The sequence below is a fragment of the Paroedura picta genome, chromosome 8 (genome assembly GCF_049243985.1).
Source record: "Paroedura picta isolate Pp20150507F chromosome 8, Ppicta_v3.0, whole genome shotgun sequence".
Classification (NCBI taxonomy): domain Eukaryota; kingdom Metazoa; phylum Chordata; class Lepidosauria; order Squamata; family Gekkonidae; genus Paroedura; species Paroedura picta.
In genome coordinates, this window is record NC_135376.1 from 27867174 (window position 1) to 27893726 (window position 26553).

Genomic DNA, 26553 nt, shown 5'->3' on the forward strand with positions numbered 1-26553 from the left:
ACATTATTGAATAGCATATCAAATATGGGGCTTTATCCTGCACCACACTCAGGTATCATGAAAATTGGTAAAATGTTGTTGAGGACGTGTTTGAATTTGGATATTAACATCTTTCAAGTTCACACCATTTTGTTCTCTTTAATTTGAATTTAATTGGAATGGCTGGCTAAATAGAAGCTTTACCCTTATATAAACAAATCTGGTTGTTTCAGGTGGATGGTGGAGTTGAGTGCCTTGTAGAAATCCGTAGTATAGTCTCTGAGTCTGATGTCTCTTCATTTGAGATCCAGCATAGTGGGTTTATGAAACAGCTGCTGCTTTACTTGACGTCCAAGAGTGAAAAGGATGTTATAAGCCGGGATGTCAGATTGAAAAGGTTCCTTCACGTGTTTTTCTCTTCTCCTGTAAGTATCCTGTAACCTTAAGTCTTATGGGGGTCACTTCATATGTGTGGTATATATGGCACAGTCTTGAACCCCAAGGGGAAATAATTTTAAAAGCTTGTGATCAGCAGCTGTTTATGACTGTTTCCTCTGTCCTACTAAAAACTGAAAGACACATTGCTTCTTTCTAACATCTTTCTAACTCCAGCTTTCCATGTTTAGTCAGAGTGCTTCTAAATTAGAATAATTTTAATAATAAAACGTAACTTTTTTAATTCCAGCTTCCTGGAGAAGAATCCCTTGGAAGATTAGAGCCATTAGAAAATGCACCTTTGTTGGCATTAGTCCACAAAATGAACAATTGTCTTAGTCAGATGGAGCAGTTTCCAGTTAAAGTCCATGACTTTCCAAGTGGAAATGGAACAGGGAGCAGGTAAGGATTAATGCTCAGGTAAACTTTACTTTTCACTTTCAGAGTGTTACTTTCCAGAATATTTCTTGTTCTAAAAGGACTTACTGGATTTTATTTGTTTATTACATTTGTATACTGCCCTCCCCTAAAACACAGGGTGGTTGACATAGAATGTAAACAGAACAATACATCAAACTCAGTGATTATAATGAATGAAACAATAACAACAATAACATAGGAAATAACATTCTAACATAGTGAACAATCTAACTGACCCATAGTTCATCAGATCTGTCACATGGGTTCAAGGGAGGGAGGTTGCGGGACCCAGTAGATATTGTTTAGTTTTGGTTGACCTCAATAAAATGCCTGGTGGAGGAGCTCCCTTTTGCAGGCCCAGCTGAACTGTTATAATTCCATTAGGGCCCTGATCTGCTCTGGGAGCTCATTCCACCAGGTGGAGGCCAGGAAAGAGAAAGCTCTGACCCTGGTTGAGGTCAAGCAAACTTCTTCTGGGCCAGGGATCACTAGCCAGTTGGAGGTGTCAGAATGCAGAGCTCTTTGAGGAGCATAGGCAGAGAGGCGTACCTTCGGATACACTGGGCCCAGACCACTTATGGCCTTGAAGGTAACAACCAAGACCTTAAGCCTAATCTGGAATTTGACTGGTAGTCAGTGCATTTGTTGGAGGATGGCTGGATGTGGGTCCTCCATGGTGTTGCTGTGAGGACCCTGGCCACCGCATTCTGGACCAGTTGCAGTTTCCAGATCAAAGTTAAGAGTAGAGCAAGTTACAGAAGTCTAGTCTAGAGGTGACCGTTGCGTGAATCACTGTGGCTAGGTGTTCCAGGGCCAAGTAGTGTGCTAGCTGCTTGGCGAAGGTGGTAGAAGGCCAGCTGCACTACTCCTGTGACCTCAGCCTCCATTGAGAGGGAAGCATCCAGGAACATGCCCAGGTTCCTGGAGGAGTGAGTCACTGATAGCCACACACCATCCAGGTTGGGCAGATGCACTTTCTCACTTGGACCCTTCCTACCCAGCTACAGGACCTCCATCTTGGAAGGATTGAGTTTCAGATAATTCTGCTTGAGCTACCTCGTCACTGCTTTCAGGCAGCTAGCTAATGCTTCTGTGGGAGAATCAGGGCAGTCATCCATCAGGAGGAAGAGCTGGGTGTTATCCACATATTGGTGACAACCCAGCCTAAACTTCAATGCCAGTTGGGCAAGAGAGCATATGAAGATGTTAAATAGGATTGGAGAGAGGACTGTTCCTTGCAGGACTCCGCATGTGAGTTGGTGGTGGCTTGAAGATCTCTTTCCTAGTGCTACCCTCTGTTTGCGACCCGGGAGAAAGGAGATCAGCTACTGAGGGGCTGTCCTCTGAATTCTGGCATCAGCAGAGTGGTGAGCTAGTAGCTATGGTCAACTATGTTGAACGCTGCTGAAAGGTCTAATAATCCAAGCAGTGCCAACCCGCCTTGGTCCAACTGGTGATGGAAGTCACCAGTTTCTACTCCATGGACAGGCTGCAAACCTGATTGGTATGGGTTTAGGACTGAAGTTTCTTCCAAGAATGCTGATATTTGGTCCGAGACAGCCCTTTCAACCATTTTTTATATATTGTCCATTGAATAGCTGCCTTCACACATGACTGCTTAAAAACCTTTCAGTATAAGTGCATTTTTAAAGGATTTGGGTCATGGAGAAGTTAAACTTTTGAGCTAAAAACTTAAGACTTGTATAGATTACTAATGGCAGCTCAGAGTCAGCACTATTAATAGTAAGCACTGAGAGAGGTATACATGCAATTGTAGTGTAGAATATTTAAGCAATTAAGAGGAGTCAGAAGATGGATGGAGAGAAACTAAACATGAGTCTCCATGCACTCCATTTAAGAGTCATGATTGCAGCCCCTGAACGCTCCTTGCGTGATCTTAGTTTATTTATGTAAAGATACTGTGGCTTTAGAAAATAGTAGTTCAGGATTTGTACAGTTTGATAGAATTACCTCAGTCTGAAGCCTTGAAAACAATTTTGAAAGATTCAAGGTGATGATTACCAGTCCTACAGCCTTCTTCCAGTCTGTTGCATGTTTTCTAATAATAGAAAGTCAAAATTGGATCCCACTGAATAGATCAATGCAAGCAAGGGGTCACTGATTTTTCCTTCATTCCGTGACAGCTTTCCAACTTCTTCCTCAAGCTCTTGGTCTCTCAGGAGCAGCATTTTGTTGTGCTGCAACTACAGGGGGTTATTGGGAAGCTGTTCTTCTGTACATGGAAACTTCAGATAAGATCGAACCCCTTTGAAAGCAAAATCTTACTGTGATTTGATAGCAAGCTATCATATTTGGGATAATCTGATTGATTGGGAGGGGTTGTTCTTATGTGGCTGGGTTTATTGTGTCTTACTGTAAATGACTTCAAGAACTATACGTGTCCATGTGGTCAAGGTATAAAATTTTCATAAGAAATTTACTGCAAGTTGGCTAAGTAGCTGTTCTTGGTATTTAGAGAGCATGATGTGATTATGCTTAGTGTAAAATTTGGTCAAGTTCTTTTATAACATAAAACTTGGTTTCCAGAAAATAAAGTGCTTCAAATTTAGAAGAGAAACCTTGAAAACCTTCCTTGGATCTAGGCAACTTAGCATGATATTAAAGCCTGGCCCTAAAAAAAGTATTCTTGATCTCAACTGGAGGCGGAGCCTTCTTGGCTCTGGTTTCTGCCTGGTGGAATGAGCTCCTTGGAGAGATCAGAACCCTGACGGAACCTGCTAAGTTCCACAGGGCCTGGAAGACAGAGCTCTTTCTTCAGGCTTATGGTTGAGGCCAGTCAAGAACTCCACTATAACAACAGTCCAAGCCTCCCTTCCCCCTCCTCACATACACATTCTTTGCCTTCTTATTCTATAATATCTGTAGGCCAGCAACAATCCGTCACTGGGGCTGGCAGCTGCTTTTTAACTATAATTTTAATTTTAAACTGGTAGTAAGTCAGTCTGCCAAGCTACCTCAGGCAAAGTACCAGAAAACAGGTATTTCTCACTGCTGCCACACCTTGAAAGTGTTGGTTCTATACACTTTGCAACCAAGGTAGCAGAACCAGTTTAACCTTAAACTGCCTGAGGAAAATTGCATCATTATGAGCTTTGTACCCAGGGACCCTGCTATAGTCTCCTTTCTTTTGATTGTGGTAGGCAGGGATAGGTTGGCAGTGGGAGGAGCCCAAAATTCATTTTGCTCCTGCCTACTTGAAGCCTAGAAATCTGCTCTTGTTACCTTCCTTTCCGCTTACTAGGATTGTACAAAGGCTGAGGTGTCTCTTCTCCCTTTGCATGACTTAGCCAAAAACAAGAAATTCCATGTTTAGTTGGTGTGAAACTAAACTCTATTTGCTTCCAGTTTCTCCTTCAGTAATGCCCCAGCAAAAATCTGTTTGAACCATTCTTTAGTTTATAAATTAAAGATGAAAGTACATTTGCTATACTTGTATGGCCATAGTGGTACCTATTCTGTTTCTTGTCTTGCACAAGCAACACCTTGATATAGGACAGCTGGCTAGGAAGAGATTGACTTAGAAATCTTTCCAAGATCCTCATTCCTGTACAGTTAAATCAGAGTCCAGTAGCACCTTTTAGACCAACAAAGATTTATTCAAGGCATGAGCTTCAAGCACTCTTCGTCAGACTTATCAGGCTGTGTGTGGATGCCGTGTTACTAATGTAACAGGATTAACTTTTGCTTATATTACTACTGTTATGGTCAGTTCTTAGTATGACACTTGCACTCGAAAGCTCACACCTTGAATAAATCTTTGTTGGTCTTAAAGGTGCTTTTGGACTTAGATTTTATTGTGATACTTCAGACCAATACAGCTACTCATTTGAATCTATCCTCATTCCTGTAGTTCCCTTAGTTGTAAAAATCTGCTTTGTTCCAAATGCATTTAATAAAGGGATTAATGCAAAGATCTCTTCCCCCAACCCCATTCTGCCTTTAAATGCCAGGTCACTTATCTAAAATGGGAAAGTTATTAAAGCACAGTCAGACCGCTTATAACATTTCTCCTCAAAGCTCTGCTGTGTGTCTAAATTCTTAGCCTATAGAGAAATACATTTGGCTAGCAGAATGGATTATGCAGTTCTGTTATGATTATGCCATTGTTTCCCCCAGGTTCAAGGGGGCTCTTTTGCACACAGTCCCTTATACCAGATGAAAGCATTTTAATTAGCATAGTGGATCCATGGGATCCAACCCAGTATGTCCAAATATTTCCAGGCCATTTAGTAATGTACTGTTGCAATTGCTATGCTTGCCATTGAATTCATGACCTGTTGCTTCAGAGTAGCTCAACAAGCACAATAGTTCATTAATGATTACTGGAAAATAAAACTTAAAATCAATAAAAGTACATATTTGATTGCGTATTTGGTCTGAGTTCTGTATTTATAGACCTTGGCATGCACTTGAGGGGTCTTACTGTCATGGTGGTGGGAAAAGTGTTGTGAAAATATTATAGGCACACACATGCATAAATAGGACAGAATAAAACTGAAATTACTGCCCCATATGTAATTGCTTGTAAACAAAACTCGTGTGTTCTTAGTTTTTGAATCTGTTATCAATGGGAATTCGGAGCTAAATTAAAAGGCCAAACTAAAAGAGTATAGTCTTAACTAATTAAATTATTGAGCCCAGTGGGAAAGGTAGAAACTGTTTTGTTATTCTAATGTTTTGATTATGTACAACTGAAAATAAGAATAACTGTAGCAACGTTTTTTCATAAATTATCTTGAGTTTTTCTCTTAACAGAGGATCCCAAGCTTTAAAATTTTTCAACACTCATCAGTTAAAATGCCAGCTGCAAAGACATCCAGACTGTGCTAACGTGAAGCAGTGGAAAGGTGGACCTGTGAAGATAGATCCCCTTGCATTGGTACAAGCCATTGAAAGATACCTTGTAGTGAGAGGTACCTTTTGTTATTTAATTAAACTCTGTAAATGTGTGATGACAGCATTGTGCGTGGACTCTTTCTAATTGTGGCTAAAGTCTTGACAACAGGACTTGAAGAAATTAGTTTGATTGAAAAGAACCTTTGTATACCATCTGTAATTGCACAGATTTCTTATTTTAATAAAAAGTGCACTGAATTCCAGTTTCATCAAGATTAGCTGGTTATAAAACTTCCATTGGAGATGGGTATGGGGGGGGGGGGGGATGGCTTTGCGCTACCCTACCCAGTTCATCACTCCGGCTTATATTGTGTTCCTCAGCTTGGCTGCTTGCTGTGCTGATGCTGATGGATAAGCTGGGTTGAATGCATGCTATTGAAAGTCTACAAACATTCTTCTCTGAATTTTTTTAAGAACACCATTGCACAAATTTGATACTTTCTGATTTTGCAGTCTTAAACTGACTTAACCTCGTTTTATGAGAGACCTAATGCTGGTAGAAGGCTTAAGATTTGTTCCTCTGTTTTCTAAATGTAAATGGGATTTTTGTAAACATAGTTGCTACAGCAAGGGAATGTTTGATATATATTGAAAATAAATAATAGGTGGTCTGGGTTACCAGGACTTGATAATAAAAATGGAAGCACAGAAACAGCAGACACTTGACCTCTGACATGTTTGCTTGGTAGCTCTGGATATAGAATGCCATTAATAAAAGGGACTTAGCAAGTTAGATCTTTGCTTGACTTGTGAAGACTGGCTTTAAAAGTAATAGTAATGTCCAGAAAGTAAAAGCCTCCTTCCAGTAGGAGGAAACAAGAGCAACTTATCCCAAGACAGAGCTCTGGAATATTCTAGGGATTGAACTGTTTATTAAAATGGTTTTTAGATGTCTGCTTTTTCCTGACTGTGAAATAGAACAGCCTGGGATGGTTCTTGCAGCTGTTCTTAATACTTTAGAAGGATGATTTATTTTGTATGTTGAGTGAACGATATTTGTTCTGTTTTGTTAAGGTTATGGGCGAGTGCGGGAAGATGATGAAGACAGCGATGATGATGGATCAGATGAAGAAATAGATGAATCTCTGGTAAGACATTGCTGAGTGTTGATTCCCACAGTGGAACTATTGAGACTGCATTTTAACTTTTGTCCTTTTCCTACTTTTTTAGGCTGCTCAGTTCTTAAATTCAGGGAATGTGAGGCACAGGCTACAGTTTTATATTGGAGAACACCTCCTGCCATATAACATGACAGTGTATCAAGCAGTTAGACAGTTCAGTTTGCAAGCTGAAGAGGAAAGGGAATCCACAGATGATGAAAGTAACCCATTAGGGAGAGCTGGAATATGGACAAAGACTCATACCATTTGGTAAGTCAAAGAAGTGGGACTTTCGCTATTTTAAAGGGTATTTTTTTTAAACTTAGGAGGCACTTATACCACCTTTCCTCCAAGGAACTTGGGATAGGGTAGATGGTTCCTCCCTGCTCTGGCCACAATAAATCCCTCTGCACTAATACTGTAAAATGCTTGACATTCTAAATAATACTTAGGCTTATAATTTAGTGAATTTCTCTCACATGATTCTGACATTGCCAAGCAAAGCAGGTCTTTTAGGGAGCAAGAAAGAGCAATATTTTCAAAAAAGGCATGACTTTGTCTGCTCCAAGTACAAGAAACTCTTATTCTTTGGCAGATATCAAGGATGCATCAGAATGTAGGGAACACTTGTAGTATGGGGCTTTTGTTTCCCCTTACATATCCTCCAGTTGAGGGAGGATAAGAAAATCATTTCTGTTCTGTATAGTTTAGGTTATTGACATCCTAGTTAAATGGATGACTGTAATGTGAAGTGAAGTATTAAAATAAACATAGGTTGTACTTGAAGGCCTGTAGTCTAACCCAATACCTCCCTAGATGTGCAGCAAAGTAAAAGGCTGTTTTTGCCAGGAAGGGCTATGTATGAATAAAGGACAGATGAGTTCCATTCAGAATCTCACACAAATTTGGTTTTCCTCAATTATGGGAAAATACGATTTAAAGTACTCTGATTTAGTATATTTATATTTGGTTTGGTATACGAGTGTATGTTAAGGTGTTCATACTTATGCATTGGGTTCTGTTGCTGGATTTAATTAGGCACAGCAGGACATTTCTGAAATACCTCATATGTTTTTAGGTACAAACCAGTACGAGAAGATGAAGATAGTAATAAAGACTGTGTTGGTGGCAAAAGGGGAAGAGCACAAACAGCTCCTACAAAAACATCCCCTAGAAATGCAAAAAAGCATGATGAGTTGTGGCATGGTAAGTATGTATTGATCATCTGAATAAATGGAGGGAAGTTTCACATAACCTCTGAAATGAATTACTTGAATTGCCATATAATTTACCTTCTGTCTGTGAACTTGCTGAGAAAAGATTGTAATTGTGCTTTGCATTCAACTGACAAAGTACCTCAAACCATTTCTCCCACTGGTTAATAGAATCTGTCTTGTTCTAGATGGACTGTGTCCTTCTGTCTCAAATCCTTTGGAAGTTTACCTTATATCTATGCCGCCTGAAAATATAACCTTTGAAGATCCTTCATTAGATGTCATTCTTCTTTTGAGAGTTTTACATGCTATCAGTCGCTATTGGTATTATCTGTATGATGTGAGTATACATGTTGCTTTTGCATTAGAATACATTCTTGTGATCTTCAGTCACATTTTACTCCTTAAGAACTGATATGGGATGAATTGCTGATAGCGTACACTTGCCATGGGAAGACCCATTCATATTCAGTGATTGTACTTGTACATGATGATAAATGATATTTTCAGTAGTATGTATAAACATACATTTGTCATACATTCCAGGAAAGTGTACTTTATATGGCTCTGAAATTAACAATCTGAAACACTGCTAATTCCTTAGCAAGAGGTGAAGGCAGCAACGCCCCTTTGTCTGTCCCTTAGCAACTAATATTGTGAATGTCAAGTTTCTGTTGAGCTTTCATAGTGTAATAGGTGTTGATAAATCCTATCATGGTTGATAAATCTCATGGCAGATAGGTCTTCTGAAAAGATTAATGATAAAAACTATTATCAAAGTACTACAGTAATTATACCAAAGCATCCTTTCTGAAAACTTTCTTTTGTAACCTGCAGTGTAAAATAATGGCTCATCTCATAACCATGGTTTGCAAATCTTTCAGTTTCTGGCATGTGGGGAAGCAATAATCCTTTAATCCGTGATTTCATGTTGCATGTGTATCATGGACAATACTGGGAAAGGTGTGAGGGAAGGTTTCTGTTGAAGGAACATGGCTCCCCGAGGCAGACACCAGTTTGCAAGAAGTCTGAAAGTGTCAGGAATGCATCTTTCTGTTCTAAAGAAAGTGATAAAGAGTCTTTGGTAATGCTTGAGTGTTAGTAAAGGAAAACAAACTATTTCTTATGTTCCTGTAGAATGCAAGCTGTAAAGAGATTATTCCAACATCAGAATTTATCAACAGTAAACTCACAGCAAAAGCTAACAGACAGCTTCAAGATCCTTTGGTGATAATGACAGGAAACATACCAACATGGCTAACAGAGCTTGGAAAATCATGGTATGTTATTTGCCTTTTTAAGATTTGACTTTAAGATTTGACTACAATCTACTATAGCGTTGTGTTGGAATCTTAGTAGGCAGTTTATTCTTGTGAGTTCTCTAAAGAAGCAAAGAAGCAAAGAAAGGCACAAAGTGCAGGTTTCCAAAGTAGGTGGCTGCATAATGTAAAGTTTAGATTAAATGTCTTTAAGAACAAGCATGTCAATCCCAGGCACAAATGTATTTTGGATTTCTACATGTCTTCGGTAAGAGTAAGGAAGGATGTTATAAGGTTGGTATCTCTGCTGTAGAACTATTTGTTCAAGCTTAAAATGATTAACAATAGACTAGCTGCTTGAGTATTCATTTTGGTAAGGATGTGTTCTCCTTAGAGCTAATTTCAGGGGTTAAAATGATATTGAGAAGTATTGCTTCTAGTTTTACATTTTTGAGATATTTCAGTCACTTTTACTATGCAGAATAAATAATGTATTTAAAGTATATTCTGATCTTTCTTGCAGTCCTTTTTTCTTTCCATTTGATACACGGCAAATGCTGTTTTATGTGACTGCTTTTGACCGAGATCGAGCCATGCAGAGATTGCTAGATACCAATCCAGAAATCAACCAGTCTGATTCTCAGGATAGCAGAGTGGCACCACGACTGGACAGGAAAAAGGTATATCTATTGAACATACATCATTATCTGGCTCCAGTCCCTCAGAGATTTGGAGTAACCTTGAGTAGCCTTGTCTAAAATTTAACTGCTAGTTGATAATAGGATCAACTGAGTCTGCAGTTGTAGCAAAAATAATGCTTAGGATGTGTATATAGCATTTTCAGCATGCAAAGTATTCTTCATCTGCTTCCCATCTGTTGTATATGAATGAACCCACTTCTCTGCAGCCACTTAGCAAGCCCATGAAAGCAATTAGAGTTGAACCAGGGACCTCCTAGATCACAGTGCATTCTTTTAGCTGCTGTGCTTCACCATCTCCTGTGCTTTCTTGGAATCTCTGGGTTGCTGCTGTAGTAAGAATCCATTTCCTATGTGTGTTTGTGTGTAAGACAGATATAGAGCTCTACAGACCTCTTAAATATTGAGCTACATGCAAAGATACTGTCCTGTTAGCAGAACAGGGAGGACCATTTTTGCCTACCCCACACCCACACTCCTTGAGCAGAACCTGGGTGGAATCAGTGGACTGCAGCAGAAGGGAAGATGTATGGAAGTCCTGTTCTGTCAGTTTTGCTCTGCTGGCATGGTTTTGGATCCAGGGCCACTAGGTTGTAATGAATGCTGCTGTTGTAGTTTACAGATCATTCACTATTAATTTTCACATTTGCTAGAGAACCTACTATTGTCTTGGTGCTTGATTTGTATTGTAAAATAAAGTTTCAGGACATCAGTGATTATTGATTTCAAGTGCAATTGGAAAGTCCAAGGTTCAAATATGAACAAGAGAGGTTTTGGTGTCTTGATAAATTGGGAACAGCCATCTTCTAAAATGATTTCATCTGACATCTGTAGCCAAAATTACAGAAGATAAATTTATGTATTAATTATATTTATATATACCACCCTCATCTGAAGCTCAGGATGCTTTACATAGAGCAGGGAACAATACAGATTGCTCAGTAGTTGAACAGTAGCAATACAGTGATAACAAGAACAATAGAATGATGGTGAGAACCTTAAATCAACTATAACATGCTGATGGTCCCGAGGGTTGGACAAATTGGTGGTGTTTTCCATGGGAGAGAAACTCAGGGACTATCTACTTTTGTAACATAACTTTAGTTTTGTATCTCCATAACAGTGCTAAAGCTATTTAGTCCACATTTGATGCAGTGAAGTTAGTCTTCTTTGCTTTGGATGCATACTTGAATTACTAATTTAACTTCTACATTATGTCAAAAGCCCTTTTCATGTAATTTATATGTATTGGTAGTGAAATATTGGCTTGTACAATCATCTGTGGCTTTCACTCTCTATGCTACAATTGGATTGTAAAGTCTGGAAGAATAATTTAGTGCTCTTCTTCAACATGTAGCGTACTGTGAACAGAGAAGAACTGTTGAAACAAGCAGAATCAGTGATGCAGGATCTGGGCAGTTCAAGAGCCATGCTGGAAATCCAGTATGAGAATGAAGTAAGTATCCACAGTGGCTGTCTGTCTTTTGCCTGTGTTCAACCACCATGAGCAGGACAGAAAGGTTTTGAGTCCAGTGACCAACAAAGCCTCTATCCAGAATAAAACTTCACTGGTCCTAAAGGACCCACAGCTACCCACATCCAACACTGCTATCCACCTGAATCCATGAGGAGGACACTGCCATATGAGTAGGACATTGCCTGAGCTGGTCTGCAATGGTGGCGGTATAAAAATCAAGTACAAATTTTAAAAAATTAAAAAGAGGTCTGAAATCATTCAGCTTTTGGATTTCAACCTTCCTTTCATCCTGCTTTTTAAAATTGAAGACTTCCTCACTTTGTTGGTTTATTCACAAAAGTACCAAATACAGAAAAATGTAAACATTTTAAAATTATATCAACTCATATAAAATAATATATAATAAAAATAAAGGAATTAGCTAAATAGTTCCAATAACTCCATCTAGATTATTTTACAAATCTCAAGCATTCTACTTGTATAGCTAAACAGTTTCAAGCCACCTTAATTAGCTCTATTTATAAGACTTCTGGAGGATCATTGTCCATGGGGTCACAATGGGTCGGACACGACTTCGCACGTAACAACAACAATAACAATAAGACTTCTTTCCAATGTACATTTAATGTAATCACATCCTTATAGTTTTATAGAAATTTTAAATAGAAAAATATAGCAATCCATCATTTTTCCTAGAAATTCTCTCTTACTGGGAATTTTTGTGCATGTTTTCATTTAGTTTGATGCAGTGTCTGAATGCAGGTGCTTTAACAAATTGGCATAGATTTCATTTCCCACCGACTAAGGTTCTGAGCCATGTTTTATTCTGTATATAGGATCTAGCTCGTGGGCAGGAATCAGCAATTAAGTATAGGAATATGGGTCTCACAACAGGCTAGGCTGTCCAGATTAAATTTATCCAGCTGTTGCAGGAACAGAAAATAGTAGTGGCATATTTGGGAGGGGTTTTGAAGTTATTAAACTGGACCTTCTATAGTATGTAGGATGATGGAATTTTTCCTGGGAAACTTTAGTAATTTGCCCCTTATTTGGGGGGAGATAGGGGGTGGGGTGGGCAGAGATTGCTCAGCTATCTCAATTTCTAAAACATACTTGCAGAATAATTTATTTCTTAGGTTGTGACTTTCAAAAGGGGAGTCAGAAAAGGCAATTGGATGAAATATGTCAGGGTGTTTTATTGCTATGCTAGCAGTACAGCTAATAGAAGTCTGATGCCAAAAATGTGAGGACTGAATTTTTTCTGCCTGATCAACAAATAGCTCCTTTCGATGCAGCGTTGCCTGCCCTTGAATTTATATTATAGTTAGTTTCTAGAGCTCTAGTAAGACAATGGGTAAACATCGCTTTTCTCTGTCATGCAGTTCTTCATGATGTACAGAGATAAACTTTTTTCCCAGTTGAAGATTATTGATTGTAATAATATGTAAAATTGTAATATGAAACAAAATCAGAAAAAAGCTTCAGAAGAACTTACAGAGAAACCTACTGAATCAAACCAGTTCCTGTATTCAATCCTATCTCTTAGAGAAGCCAGCTAGTTACACTGGATGGCCAAAAGACAAAGCATAGAGGCTGAGGCCTTCTCCTAACATTGGCTCCCAGCATAGTTATTCAGGGATTTACTTCCTCTAATAGTGGATGGTCTTATTAATCACCATGGGTAGTAGCCACTGATACATTTTCCATGAATCTATCCATTCCTCTTTTAAAGACCTCTATTCTTGTGGCCATCACTACACACTTTGGCAATGAAGTCTGTATTTTACTCACTTGGACCCATTATGTACGGGGGGAATAACGCACATTCGGGGTGGAATGGCGGCGACTATAATCACCAATAATGCACAGAGCCGGCTGCAACTGGCCGCAGCTTTGGTGCATGCCGCCGAAAAAGCTGCGTCAGCGAAACGCGGAAGAAAGCGCAGCTTCCGGGTGACCGGGGCGCAACCAGAAGCGGTGCCGGGATCGGCACGTGCATAATCGGTTACTCTGGGTTTTGCCGCCATCGCGCCCCCTCCCGTGCATAACCGGTGTGCTTCGCGTCTTCCCCCTCCGCGTTTTCCATGTGACCCGAAATCACCGTTTCGGCGGCTGTGCATAATGGGCCTTGTTGAGTAAACAAGTGTTTCCTTTTGTCAGTCCTGAATCTACTGCCCATCTGTACTACCCTTGAGTTGTAGTATTTGAGAAGGAGAAAATTCTCAGTTCATTATTAATCCCATGCATAATTTTATAAACCTCTTTCTTGTCCCCTGCTTTGTCATCTCTTTTCTAAATGGAAAAGTTCCAGACTCCTCAGATTTTCCTCATGGAAAAGGTGCTCCAACCCCATAATCATCCTGGTTGCATTCTTCTGTACTTTTTATAGCTTTGCAGTGTCCTTTTTCAGATATGGTGGCCAGAACCACACATAGTATTCTAAATAAGGCTGCACCACAGATATTTACAGGGCACTATTATATGGGCTATCATATTTTATTGCTTTTTTATTCATTCATTCAGTTTATATACTGTCCCTCACTATCCCTTTCTTAAGAATCCCCAGCATAGAGTTTGACTTTTTTACTGCTGTGGAAAACTGTATTGACATTGAGCTATCTACTACAATCCCAGGGTCTGTTTCCCTCTCAGTCTCAGCAAGTTCAGACCCTATTAGCATATGCTTGAAGTTAGGACTTTTTTTGTAGCAGCATGCATTACTTTTCATTAATCTACATTGAACCAAATGTGCCACACACATTGCGGAGAGCCTCCTGGAGCTCTTCACAGTTGGCCCTGGTTTTCACCATCTTGAATAATGTTGTCATATAACCACTAAACTGCTCCCCCCTCCCTGCTCCAGGGCATTTATGAATAGAACTGGCCACAATACTGATCCTTTTAGGGCCCTTCTACTTACCTCTTTCCATTGTGGGAACTTTATTCCTACTCTCTGCTTCTTGTCAAATGAATCTATGACTGCTAAGCTTACTCCATGAGTCTTTGGTGTGGTACTTTGTCAAAAGCTTTTTGAAAGTCCATAATGTATACCAGGTCATTTTAACTACATATATATTCACCTTTTCTGGGAACTCCAAAAGGTTGGTGAGGCCGAACTTCATTTTGCAGAAGCCATGCTGATTTATCCCATGACAGGACTTTATTCCTCTATGTGCCTTAGAATTCTGTATTTGGTTACAGTTTCTGCTAGTAGTTTTTAACTAATATTTTCTATAATCACAACTTTATGTTATAAAGAACATTTTAAAAGTTCTTTTTGTAAGAATTGTCTCTAAAATAAGAAAATACCTTTCTCTTTAAAGGTTGGCACAGGCTTAGGACCTACACTGGAGTTTTATGCACTTGTATCTCAGGAACTACAGAGAGCAGATCTGGGATTGTGGAGAGGTGAAGAAGTTACTCTTGCCAATCCTAAAGGTAACTAAAATCATCTTCTGGATATTTTCAGAGGTTGGAATATTCAAAGCTAATAACTGCTTTATAGGATCGTAGAAAAAGAAAAGTCTATTGAGAAATTAAGACTATAACTGTGGCAGTGGTTTTTGTGTTTGTTCCTCAAGTTCAGGGAGGATCCATAAAACGTATGTATAGCATGAACATAAATGAAGACATGCATTGGGCTTGTGAGAAGGTAAATTTGCCTCATATCATCAAATTCAATAATTGGTCAGTCTATCTCAGTGCCATCTACTCTGACTGGCGGTGAGTTTTCCAAGGTCTCTAGGAAAGAAAGGACTTTCCTAACATCTAACATCTAACTGGAGATGCTCATAACTGAGCCCAGACATCCTACATGTAATACTTGTGCTCTAATCCTGAGCTTATTTTCTAGGGAGATTAATTGTGCTGCCTTTAATTAAAGAATGATGTGTCTCTTAAGTGTACCTTTGCATTTGCTTCAGAATAGTATGTTTATAAACAGCTGCAGTTTTTGAGCTAAAATGATGTATCTCATGTCATGTACACAGCCAACAGTTAAAGCTTACTACTGGAATAGCAGCTTGTATTTGTTTCAAAACAGGAAGCCAAGAAGGGACCAAATACATTCATAATCTTCAAGGCCTGTTTGCACTTCCCTTTGGCAGAACAGCTAAACCTGCTCATATTGCTAAGGTTAAAATGAAGTTCCGTTTCCTGGGAAAACTGATGGCAAAAGCTATCATGGATTTCAGACTGGTAAGAATGTAGTTGGCTTTAGGTTAACTTTCGCTAACGAGTAGTATGTAGGAATTGTAAATTAGAAAAGCTGGTTTGAAAACTAGCTTTGAAAAATGCTCTGAGAATGGAGTAGCTCCTGCACTTGAAGATTAGCTGCATGCAAAGGTAGCCCTCTAATACAGTGACATAACAATGGTGCAAGAGTTGTAGTCATATTATCAGAGTATGTTACCAGTGAGTTGCATCCTACAAACTGTGAGCAAAGGGAAGCAGACATTCCCAACTTTCCCCCTACAGCCTCCATTGGTGGAAGAGGTCACAAGTAGGCATGTGCAAAAAATCCCAAAATGGGATTTTTCAGTTTCAGATATATTGGACCACCAAAATATCAGTGTTTCCCAATATTCTTGAATCTCAATACCAGTATAGTATTGAGATGCAGATACTATTTTGGTTCTGAGGCATTTAAATGTACTGATACCTATTTAAATGCATCCAAACAGCTTGTTCTCTGCAAGGTGGACTTGGAATCTGCAGGAGGGATTCCCCCCCCCCTGCCCCCACTTGCAGACCCCAAAAAGCAAGTGCTCTGCTGGATTGGCTTGGGGGCCTTAACTGGTCCTGAGCCTCCTTTCTATTTCCCCCACCCTTCCAAATGGAGGGAAATTAAATGGCTTGCAGCCCCTTTCACTTTCCTCAGTTTGGAGGTGGGGAGAGTGAAAGGGAAGGTTTAAATGGCTGCCCATTAGGCTGTGAAGTTTAAATGGCCAGCAGCCTTTTCAGAGACTCCTTTCACTCCAAAGGGAGGGAAGCAAAAACGATGACTGGAATGTCTTGGAATCTCCATTTGGAAGTGGGGGGAAATGAAAAGGAGAGTTTAGATGGCAGCTGGCCATTTAATCTTAAAGAGCTGACAGGCAGACTGTCAACTGCTATATTTAAATGGGCAGCAGTCATTTCAACAATCCCTTTTGCTCCCTCCTGCTTAGAAATGGGGGAGGGGGAGAAGTAAAACAGACAGCTAATCTGACATAGCTGACTATGCCTGAATAAAAGAAAATAAAATCTGCTTTTATTCAGGTCAGCCATATTGGTACCCAAAACTGATTAGAGAATCTGTATTTTGTTTAGGAATACTGTGACATACCTGGTCACAAGCTAATTGCTGTTCAGTTCTCCTGCCTTACTGTAGCACTCCACCGTACCTGCCCTATGTTTCTTCATCTATGAGAATCTTCATGACCTCGGCAATATCTTTTAGTATTTTGGGAGAAGGGGACGGTTCTCTCATGTGAGAGCTTTGCACAAGCAGTTTGTTGGAGCCATCCTAGAATAACGTGACATTTAATCCCTGAAAAGTGGGTCCATTGTATTGTATGAGTACAGTTTCTTTTTGCAGTGGGCAGAAGATAGTTTAGCCTTTTTTCATTGATGCTTAGGTTTGCTAATGGTTTATTCTTCTCTGATAATGAAAAAATCACCATTATTTACTTTGTAATTAAAGGGTAGAAAACACATTTTGTTACTTACAGGTGGACCTTCCCCTTGGCCTTCCTTTTTACAAATGGATGCTTCGACAGGAAACATCTCTAACATCTCATGATTTGTTCAACATTGATCCTGTAGTAGCCAGATCAGTATACCATCTTGAAGAAATTGTGAGGCAGAAGAGAAGACTTGAACAGGATCAAACACAGGTAAGCATGGTTACAAGACAGCAAATCGTATAGTTATCCTAAATTTATAATTTCCTTTTTGGTCCAACAATTAACACTGGGGGGGGGGGCGGAAATCTGCCATGTAGATTCTGTGTCAGTGGGATGCAATCTTCCTATAGCAAAAGTTGCATGTATTAACAATTAACTGAAACAATATTAATTATTATAAGTAATAAGAAAAAGGCCTCAGTTGCAATTTCACTTCTGAGGCAGACCTAGTTTTTGCTTCTTGACCTAATTTTTTCATGATAAAAGGTTACATTGGTTGCCGTGGTGACTTAAAAATACTTGTATGACAAAGTAAATGAAATGTGGCAGGTGTTTTTATAGGTTTGTAGCCTCTCGGTTGAGTACTTGGGGGCTAGTAACATGACAGTCAAAATTACAAGGAGCTTATCCTTTTATATTGATTTAAAATATAAAAAATTAAGCGTGAAGATTTTAAGCTGGTACAAGCTCTAATATATTGTATTTTTCAGACCAAAGAAAATTTACAGTATGCGTTGGAAACCCTAACAATGAATGGTTGCTCAGTAGAAGATTTAGGGTTGGATTTCACACTACCCGGATTCCCGAACATAGAGTTGAAAAAGGGAGGGAAGGATGTACCTGTCACCATTCATAACTTAGAAGAATATCTCAGAGTGAGTAAACAGGTTTATTTCAGGAGGGCTTTATTGGGATCAGAGGCCTGTTTTTTATTTCCTTTTGTTGATAAGGTTAACTAAAAAGAATATTAACTGTCTTTACCTTGGAGGGATTAATTCACAAAATCCCCACTGCTTAACAGGTCAGGGCTGCACCAAAGATGCAGCTAACTTAGAGAAGTAAATCTGCTTGCAATCGTATTCAAAATTGCTTATCAAAAGAATATTTGATTCTGTTTGCAACTACCTAACTTTGAGCTGTAATAGGAATATAATGTGTTATAAGGAGAGCTAATTTTAAAAAGTGGTATGCATTTACAAAGTATCACACTTTCTCCCTTGTAGAGAGAGTCTAATCAGAACAAATGGCATATGATTGTTTCCAGAAAGAGCCATACAATTCCCCACAGAATTAAATCCTCCTGACACCAATAATCAATATTATGCATACATTTCTATGAGTATTGTTGTACAATTTTACTATGAGAACATTACTTGGAGAGAATAATTAAACTGTCTTTATTAGTAGCTTTTAACGTGACACCATCCATTAATACACTGCTGTGATCAGAACCCCGGTGGAACTGAAACTCCGTATCATGCCCATTTATTCATCAGATCTCATTAGATGCCAGTAAATAAGACTTCCAAAATTATGTTTGTTTGTACTAGCAGCATGTATCAGTCTTATGATAAGAATAAGGTTTTTTTTTTAATGGCATAAACTGTGAGCCCAGTTCGTCATATACATGAAGGAACTGTCAGATTCTCTCAGCTGGCCAAAATACAAGAGACCAAAAGAAGTACTGTTGACTAGAGAAAATTGAACATAAAATCCTGTCTAGATTGAGTAATCTGGTTGGGATGGATCACTCCCATTTGTTTATAAATTATCAAGGCAAGCTGTGAGTAACAAAACACTCAGTTACTCTGCAGTCAGGATGTGCGCGAGGGGGTTGGAATTGGTACTTTTTGAATTTGGGGTTTTTTGATTTGGTATAAATTGAATCAACCAAATCACTAATTTGCTAAACCAATTTGAATTTGGCCAATTCTGGAACCTTGAACCAATTTGGCCTAAATGCTAGACAGCTGTTCTTCAAGGATTGGCTGTCTGGCAACTCTTCCCAACCCCTAGCCTTCCCAGACCAGGAGGGCAGGGCAGGAGGCATTTAAAGATCCGCCAAACAACTAATCCATTATGTATGCCATAATGGAACTGAAATTCCATTATGGCATACATAATGCCACGTCCATGTGTTGTGTATTAGGAACAGTTGTTCGGAGGCTCTTTCCCAACCTCCAGTCTTCCCAAGCAGTGAATTGCCAGCTCTGGCTTTCCTCCAGACTCTGCCCAGGCTGCCCAGAGCTTGCTCTTTGCTGCCTGGGAAAGTTCTGGAGGGGGAGACATTTAAAGGGTATGCCTTAAGATCAGTTGTTTAGTGCACTCTCCCCCCCCTTCCCAGACTGCCAAGAACAGTCTGCATCCAGGTTTTCTTCAGAAAACAACTAACAACAAAAAAGCCAGATATTGTTGGGAATTGGTGGTAAACCTGAAAACAGCATAGAGGTGGGAGCCTCTCAGCTATTTGTCAGGCATCTACACAATCTATTCAAAGCTTAAAGGGACTGCAGAAGACATCCCAAGGATCAGCTGTGCTGGGAGGAGCAGCTAGCTTGACTTGGGCCTGCTGTTACCACTAGCTTGACTCTTCTTGCACAGCCCGGTTTAAACTTGGCTGCAGGAGAAGCTAACCCTAGGAGGTGCTGTGCCACAGAGAACAGTCTGATAGCTATGGCACAGCAGTTCTTGGGGCTAGCATCTCCAGCTGCATGGTTTAAACCACACTAACCAAGAAACCAAGCTAGCCCCAGTATTGGGGGGATGGCTTTTAAAGGGGAAAAAAACCTGTTGTTCTTCTTGGATCTATTGGACCACAAAAAAACTCAGGATTTCAAAAACAAAAACAAAAAACTCAGGATTTCCAAAAAATCCTTGATCCAAATGCCATATTGGGATCCAGGATTTTTGGAAACACATAATTTTGGGTGGGTCTAATAGACTCAAATCAAAAATACCAGTTAAAAAAAACTGCACACTCCTAATCAGTATAGAGCAGCTTTTCTCAGCCTTTTTACTATTGAGAACCCCCTGGAACATTCCTCAAGCTTTGGGAAACCCTGGGAGTGGTGCGATTGTGCACAATACAGTTGGGAAGCGTAGCTGTGTACATGCCCAACCGAGGCACCTCCCTTTCCCAGCTCCTCTGGGCCCATCATTGGCCATTTTGAGAGATGGTGAGTGGATTTACATGATCACATATTGTTGTATCACCCAATAAATGTTTAACAAATTAAAAAATGTATTTAAAATTAATTCCCACCCATTCACAAAACCCTTCCAAGGGTGTCAATAAACCCCAGGGTTTCACAAAACCTTGGTTGAGAAAGCCTACTATGGAGTAATTAGGCTTCTGCAAAATGTGCAAGGGACTAGGCAGTGTATTACAGCTCTGGAAAGTCTTGCGTGCCTGGAGGTTGCATTCTTAAGAGGAACAGAAGTGCAACTTCAGACTCTTGTTTTGTTCTGGAGGCAATTCAGAATGCTTGCTTTTCTGTACCGTATCTGGTTATCAAGAACAATCTTATCCAGAAACCGTGCCAGACAGACCTAACATTATATATTCTGAAAAGCTGTTATAAGTCTTAACCCAGGTTGACGAATAAAAATAAAATGCATCTTAATCTCTGTCGTCTGAGTAAATACATGACTTGTGGGAGTATTCTTGTTTACCTTGGTAGTCCATGCTATCAGTGGGGATCCTTTAATTACTCTGGAATATCCTCGTGTCTAGTTTAACCTTGACATACTTGGTTTATTTCTGCATTATAGGAAATGCAACATTTAAAAATAACCTTTGGTTTTGAGCAAATATAACTGACTAAAATTAGAAATTCTACCATATTAATCCTTTTGCAGAACTTGTTAAATCTGTTTTAATAAATCTAGGGATTAGCTCAGTTTGAACATACTGCTGGTTGCGCCTACTTAGCATTATATTTTGGTAACTTTATTAATGGAAAATGAACTGGAGAATAGAATTGACTTACAATAAATTTGTATCAAATCCCATTTCTGTTCCATAGTTTAGGTTATTACAGTGCATAGAAAAGAAACAAAGGATTATATTAATATTACCAAGGATCTCTTTAATATTATAGTAACTTGACATTTTAAATTGTGTTCCCCTCTCCCCATAGCTAGTCATATTTTGGGCACTAAATGAAGGCGTTTCCAGGCAGTTTGACTCCTTCAGAGATGGATTTGAATCTGTCTTTCCCCTCAGTCACCTTCAGTACTTCTATCCCGAGGAGGTTTGTAACTTTTATATCACATTTGACTTCATATACCTGACTTGAACGCTGTCTGTAAGATTAACAAGGTAAGGGAGAAACTGTAGTTGTAGAGGTGGCTTAGGAGCTGCTAATGGAGAATGTTTAGCGCTTCCAGAAATGTATGTAGTTTTCACAAGATGCTTCATTAGCTAGTGGTTTGTTTCTGAAGATTTGTATTCAGAAACCAAACCTTCTCAGTATTCAAGCTTAGATTCTGTATCCTGAAAAATAATTAAAAGAGTGAGAGGCAAAGTAAGCTTGAGAAGTTGGGAGTTGAAGGATTCTGTGGTTTGGGACAAGGTTGCAGAATGATCTGGGTTTTGTTTATGGGTCGACCACATTTCAGTTGTCTGTACAAGATATTAAGCATATGAGTATTCTGTAACAACAGTAAGCAGACTTGGTTCTCTTCTCTCTATTCCTCCTATTCCATATATGTTTCTAGCTGGATCAGTTGCTGTGCGGCAGCAAAACAGATACTTGGGATGCAAAGACATTAATGGAATGTTGCAGGCCGGATCATGGTTATACACATGACAGGTAATATGCATTTGTTAGTATCTGTGGTGACTTCCACAAACTATCCAGCAGCTAGTTATGTTGTAGCCATATAAAAGAATGGTTGTATTAATGGATGTTGTCTTAAATGCCTCTAATCTTTAATATTCCTCTTTTATTCTAGTCGTGCTGTGAAGTTCCTGTTTGAAATTCTCAGTAGTTTTGATAGCGAGCAGCAAAGATTATTTCTCCAGTTTGTGACTGGTAGCCCTAGACTGCCAGTAGGAGGTGGGTGTCTTTTTATTAATACTCATACGCAAGCATAATAGCTAACCACAACATATTTACACAGAGTTAAATTATAGCTATTTTCACTTCATTGGATCATCTCACAGCTTTAGTGCCAAATTAAACCTTTTTTCTTCCTATAGATTAAAAGTGCCTAAGATCTTTTGAATTGCAAATTATTACCATTGCTTTGGGTTCAAAATAAACTATTATAATTAGCTCATTTACAACTTGATCCTCCTTGGGCTGTAGTTGGAAATAAGGTCAACTAAATTCAGTAAAGCTTACTGCCAGTAATTGAGATGTATGTAACCACACCGATTCAGAGACTTAAAGGCATGTAATCATTCAGAAAGGGGGTGGTGCTTTCTGTAGATTTTCCTTACCCACTGCAGACCCCCAACCTTGCACTGTGAGCTGTTCCTTAGGAACAAATTGGGGTGAGGGTTGGGGTCCACGAGTTGTGGCTCAAGGAGTAAATTTCACTCCATGAGGTTGGGAGATAGTTGACTACACAGCAGCGTACATGGGACTACAACTTTAACCTAGCTCATAAGGAACAACAATGAAAGCAGGTCTCCTTTGCCTTAAGGCAGGCTTAGTCAAACTGCGGCCCTCCAGATGTCCATGGGCTACAATTCCCATGAGCTCTTGCCAGCGAATGCAGTTTGACTACTCCTGCCTTACAGACACATGATGAGAGTGACGTTTTGCGCTTGTATGAGGGGGTGAGTAAATGTCTGTTGGCAAGTATGCAAGTGGCAAACAATTCCATCTTAGGCCATTGATGGAGCTGGACATGCAGCCACCATAGTGCTACTCTGTGGTTAACTGTGTTACTTCCTCTGTTAGAGCCTGTAGTTCTTTGCTTTTGGAGGTGATGCAGAAGAGTGACAGCAGTACAGTGGCAGCTGCACATGCTCCTCCTTGCTAGAAGATGTCAAGTAATTTTAGGAGGCTAGGAAAGGTAGACATTACTTTGTGCTGCTTGATAGAGGTGCACAATGCAGGTCAGCTTCCAGGTGCATTTTCCTAATAATCATGAAAGAGAAGAGTTGTGGAGGCTTCATTAAAGCCTGTAACATTTTAATGCTGGTGGAGTGAGAACAGGTGTTAGTGGGAGACTTGGCAGAAGTGAGCAGACTTAAATTATACGTGGCTGAAGAAGTTTACATAAGATGCAAAGGGAGCATGAAGGATGCAGGATTCTCTCCCCTCTCCCCCCCCCTTTACTGATACATTAATGTTTAGATATTTCATATTAAATCTGCTTTATATAGCAAACATTGCTTTTTTTCCCCCATAGGCTTTCGAAGTTTGAATCCTCCCCTTACAATTGTACGCAAGACATTTGAGTCTACAGAAAATCCAGATGACTTCTTACCCTCAGTAATGACCTGTGTAAACTATCTCAAGTTGCCAGACTATTCAAGTATTGAGATAATGCGTGAAAAACTCTTGATAGCTGCAAGAGAAGGGCAGCAGTCATTCCATCTTTCCTGATCACAATGAAAAATGCAATGTCTGCCTGTTACAGCAAAAAGAGAATCATGATTCTTTTCTAAATGTATCATCTGAGTCGAGGAAATGTTACGCCTTGTAGAAAACGGCTTGCAGATTATAAACAAAAGACACTAGGTTGATATTCATTAAAGGCCCCATGGACTTAAAAGTGATCAGGCCCTAAAGTTGTTGTGACAAGGTTTCTTTAGCAAGTTCTTGTGTTTAAATTATCATTTATCGATGAGTGAAGTTTAACTTGCTTTGCTGTGTGAAATTTAAAAAGGGATGTTTTTTCAGGCTGGAACAATAAATGTTGCTGTGCAGTTTAATACTGGGCTGTGTGTATCCATCTAGCCAAGTCTGCAGTTTTTTCCTCCCAAAGACAACTTTGTACATAAGTACAGCAATTGAAATACATGTATTGACACATCTAGTTAAGTAGCCTAGTTCTGTGTACCATCACCCCCTCCCTCCCGATTTCCTTCCCTCATGTATTGTCTGGTGTGCAATCCACAAGGCTGTTTGTGTACTCCACTCACAACAATTGTTACATTTGGACATGGGCATTTACTGTTCCATGTTTTCTCAAATTAAGAAATAATTTAATTTTATTAAATATATTGTCAATAATTCCACCTTTGTAAGTAGGTAGAACCTTTCTTATAGCTTAGTTTTAATGTAGTAGTAGGATATTATTCGCTACATTCTTTACCAGGAGATACACTAGAACTGTTCATATAGCGATTTAGGCAACAGCCTTTTACCCTGGGCTAGGAGGAATCGATTATTTTGTGTAGTTGAAAAACTCAACAGCTGATTAGCCTGGCCAATATTTATTGTGTGGCCAGAACATTTTGAATTGATGTAAAGTTTTTTATAAAATCAAATTAGTAGCATCCTTCCTTGTTCAATCCTTATCCTTGATTTTAAGCTCATGTTTTTTTTCTGTAATGTTTCCCCCTTTCCTCTGACCCTTCCCCTCCCGGCACTGGTGTGGATCAAAACAGTTCAGCATTTCTTTTTCCACAGATAAAGCACCTGTAAGCAATGCTCTGTCCAATTGTTTTATGTGCTGATTTCTCAAATCTGCAATAATTTACTTCATCAGGTTAATGTTTTTACCTGAATATAAATAAAGTTTGCTTCTCCTTTTTGTTCATAGTTCTGTACTGTATGCATAAGTTCAATTGTGTAAATTATTCCAATGCAAGTAAATCATCGTAAATCTCCTTGGCTAACTGGCCATCTTGTCTTGGATGATTTACCATTAAAACAAAAGTCTGCAAGATCCAGTATTCTTACTTTCATGAGTGCAAAAAACAAAACAAAAACCAAGAAGAATATTCTAAAACATTCCCGAGATGTACATGCTTGTGTAGCTCATCTCTTAATGAAAATCTGACATTACTTTATTCAACTTTGAGAAATCAAAATGGACACTTGAGTGCTGTTAAAATTTGGTTGGATGATCAGGGTAGAAGCTCTCTTAAGCATCAGCAAATTTCCTTTTCAGACGGAGAACCTGTAACTATACAATGTACTTCAGTACATGTAATTGACATTCTTTTTTAAGTTAACGTTCACAGAATTTAATGGGACTGGCCATACTGTGCACCACTGAACTGTGATGAGAAGCTGAATGTGAAATCATTGTGCAAAGACTCTGAGCAGTCTGTCAGATTAGAACTGAATGGAATGCTTCACAGTGGACATAATATTGGTCATGCAGAACATGGCTAATATTTCATAGAAACCTAAAGGCAGTGTTAAAAGTATGGACTGGTATTTAAAATTGTTCTGATAACGCTATCAAACTCTGCACAAAGACGCGTGTTTATAGTGTGTTGATAGCCACTTGTTCTTTTTTTAAGGTTCTATATTTTAAAAAAGACTGACTTATGTAAAAATATTTTGTATTAAAATATCATCTGTATTGATATTTTTTTACCCATGTTGTCTCCCTACAGAATCTGGCTTTCATTGACTTGTATTGCTTTAAATTTAAATAGCTTACATGCCTTTTGGTACCTGAAGGGCCATGATGACTCACTGGTTCAGGAGTTCTGGTTCACGTACAGCATTCTGTAAAATAGAACAATTAGTGGACTTTTAAGGGGCCACCTCATATACTGGATGGGTTCCAGATCACTCCTAAGGCTCCTGCAACAAGTTTGCGTAACTCCGGCACAATGTTTTTTTGGTCTTTGAACTGCTCCTCCATATGGCATATCATTTGTTTTGAAATCGTCTTCTGTATGAAAGCAGTTTGCCATGTGGCCAAAGGGCTGCTACTTTGACCCAAGCAAGTCTGACTTCACTTCAGGCTCATGGAGGACGTTATAAGATCCTTTTAGATAGTTGCCAAACAAGTGCTAAGCTGTACACCTAAAACATTATGTGTGCATATAAAAGGTAAAAGAGTGAATGCAATCAATACAAAACTTGGTTTGCAACTGCGTAACATTTTGGAATGGCCTAGAGTCCTAAACGACAGATTTAGTCAACTAAGGATGGTGCACCCATCTCTCTGGAACTGTTTGATATAATGTTTATGTGGGTGAACTTACACATTGTTGGCATACACTACCAGTTTTCTGTAGACTCTTTCAACTATGTTATGAGGAATAAAGAGACACTCAAGTCTTAAACCAACATGTAAAGGCACTCTGCCAATGAAATTCAATGAAGATGTATGTCTGTGGTTGTCATTTTAATAGGCATTCTAAGAATACATTGCACTGAAACTCTGACCACTGAAGTTACTCAGCAACTCCTCTCAGTTTTATGAATTTTTCAGGCAATAATGGTTTGTGTTTTAACAAATC

At 39.2% G+C, this 26553-nt stretch overlaps 1 protein-coding gene across 6 annotated transcripts in view; it reads left to right on the plus strand.

The window, feature by feature from the left end:
* The window catches only part of TRIP12 (thyroid hormone receptor interactor 12), a 99144-nt gene extending 73465 nt beyond the window's left edge, over positions 1–25679 (plus strand). For 4 of the 6 annotated variants that reach the window (XM_077348813.1, XM_077348815.1, XM_077348817.1 and 1 more), the window contains 18 exons: positions 213–404; positions 665–816; positions 5596–5768; positions 6766–6839; positions 6922–7121; positions 7930–8057; positions 8254–8405; positions 9203–9345; positions 9848–10004; positions 11380–11478; positions 14823–14937; positions 15542–15696; positions 17211–17375; positions 17876–18040; positions 21305–21418; positions 21885–21979; positions 22122–22225; positions 23532–25679. In XM_077348813.1, coding sequence (XP_077204928.1) covers positions 213–404; positions 665–816; positions 5596–5768; positions 6766–6839; positions 6922–7121; positions 7930–8057; positions 8254–8405; positions 9203–9345; positions 9848–10004; positions 11380–11478; positions 14823–14937; positions 15542–15696; positions 17211–17375; positions 17876–18040; positions 21305–21418; positions 21885–21979; positions 22122–22225; positions 23532–23728 — 2580 coding nt within the window. In that variant the 3' untranslated portion in view covers positions 23729–25679. The remainder of the gene's footprint in view (positions 1–212; positions 405–664; positions 817–5595; positions 5769–6765; positions 6840–6921; positions 7122–7929; positions 8058–8253; positions 8406–9202; positions 9346–9847; positions 10005–11379; positions 11479–14822; positions 14938–15541; positions 15697–17210; positions 17376–17875; positions 18041–21304; positions 21419–21884; positions 21980–22121; positions 22226–23531) is intronic. The other 2 variants (XM_077348814.1, XM_077348816.1) reach the window with 1 other exon arrangement.
* The last annotated feature ends 874 nt before the right edge of the window (positions 25680–26553 follow it).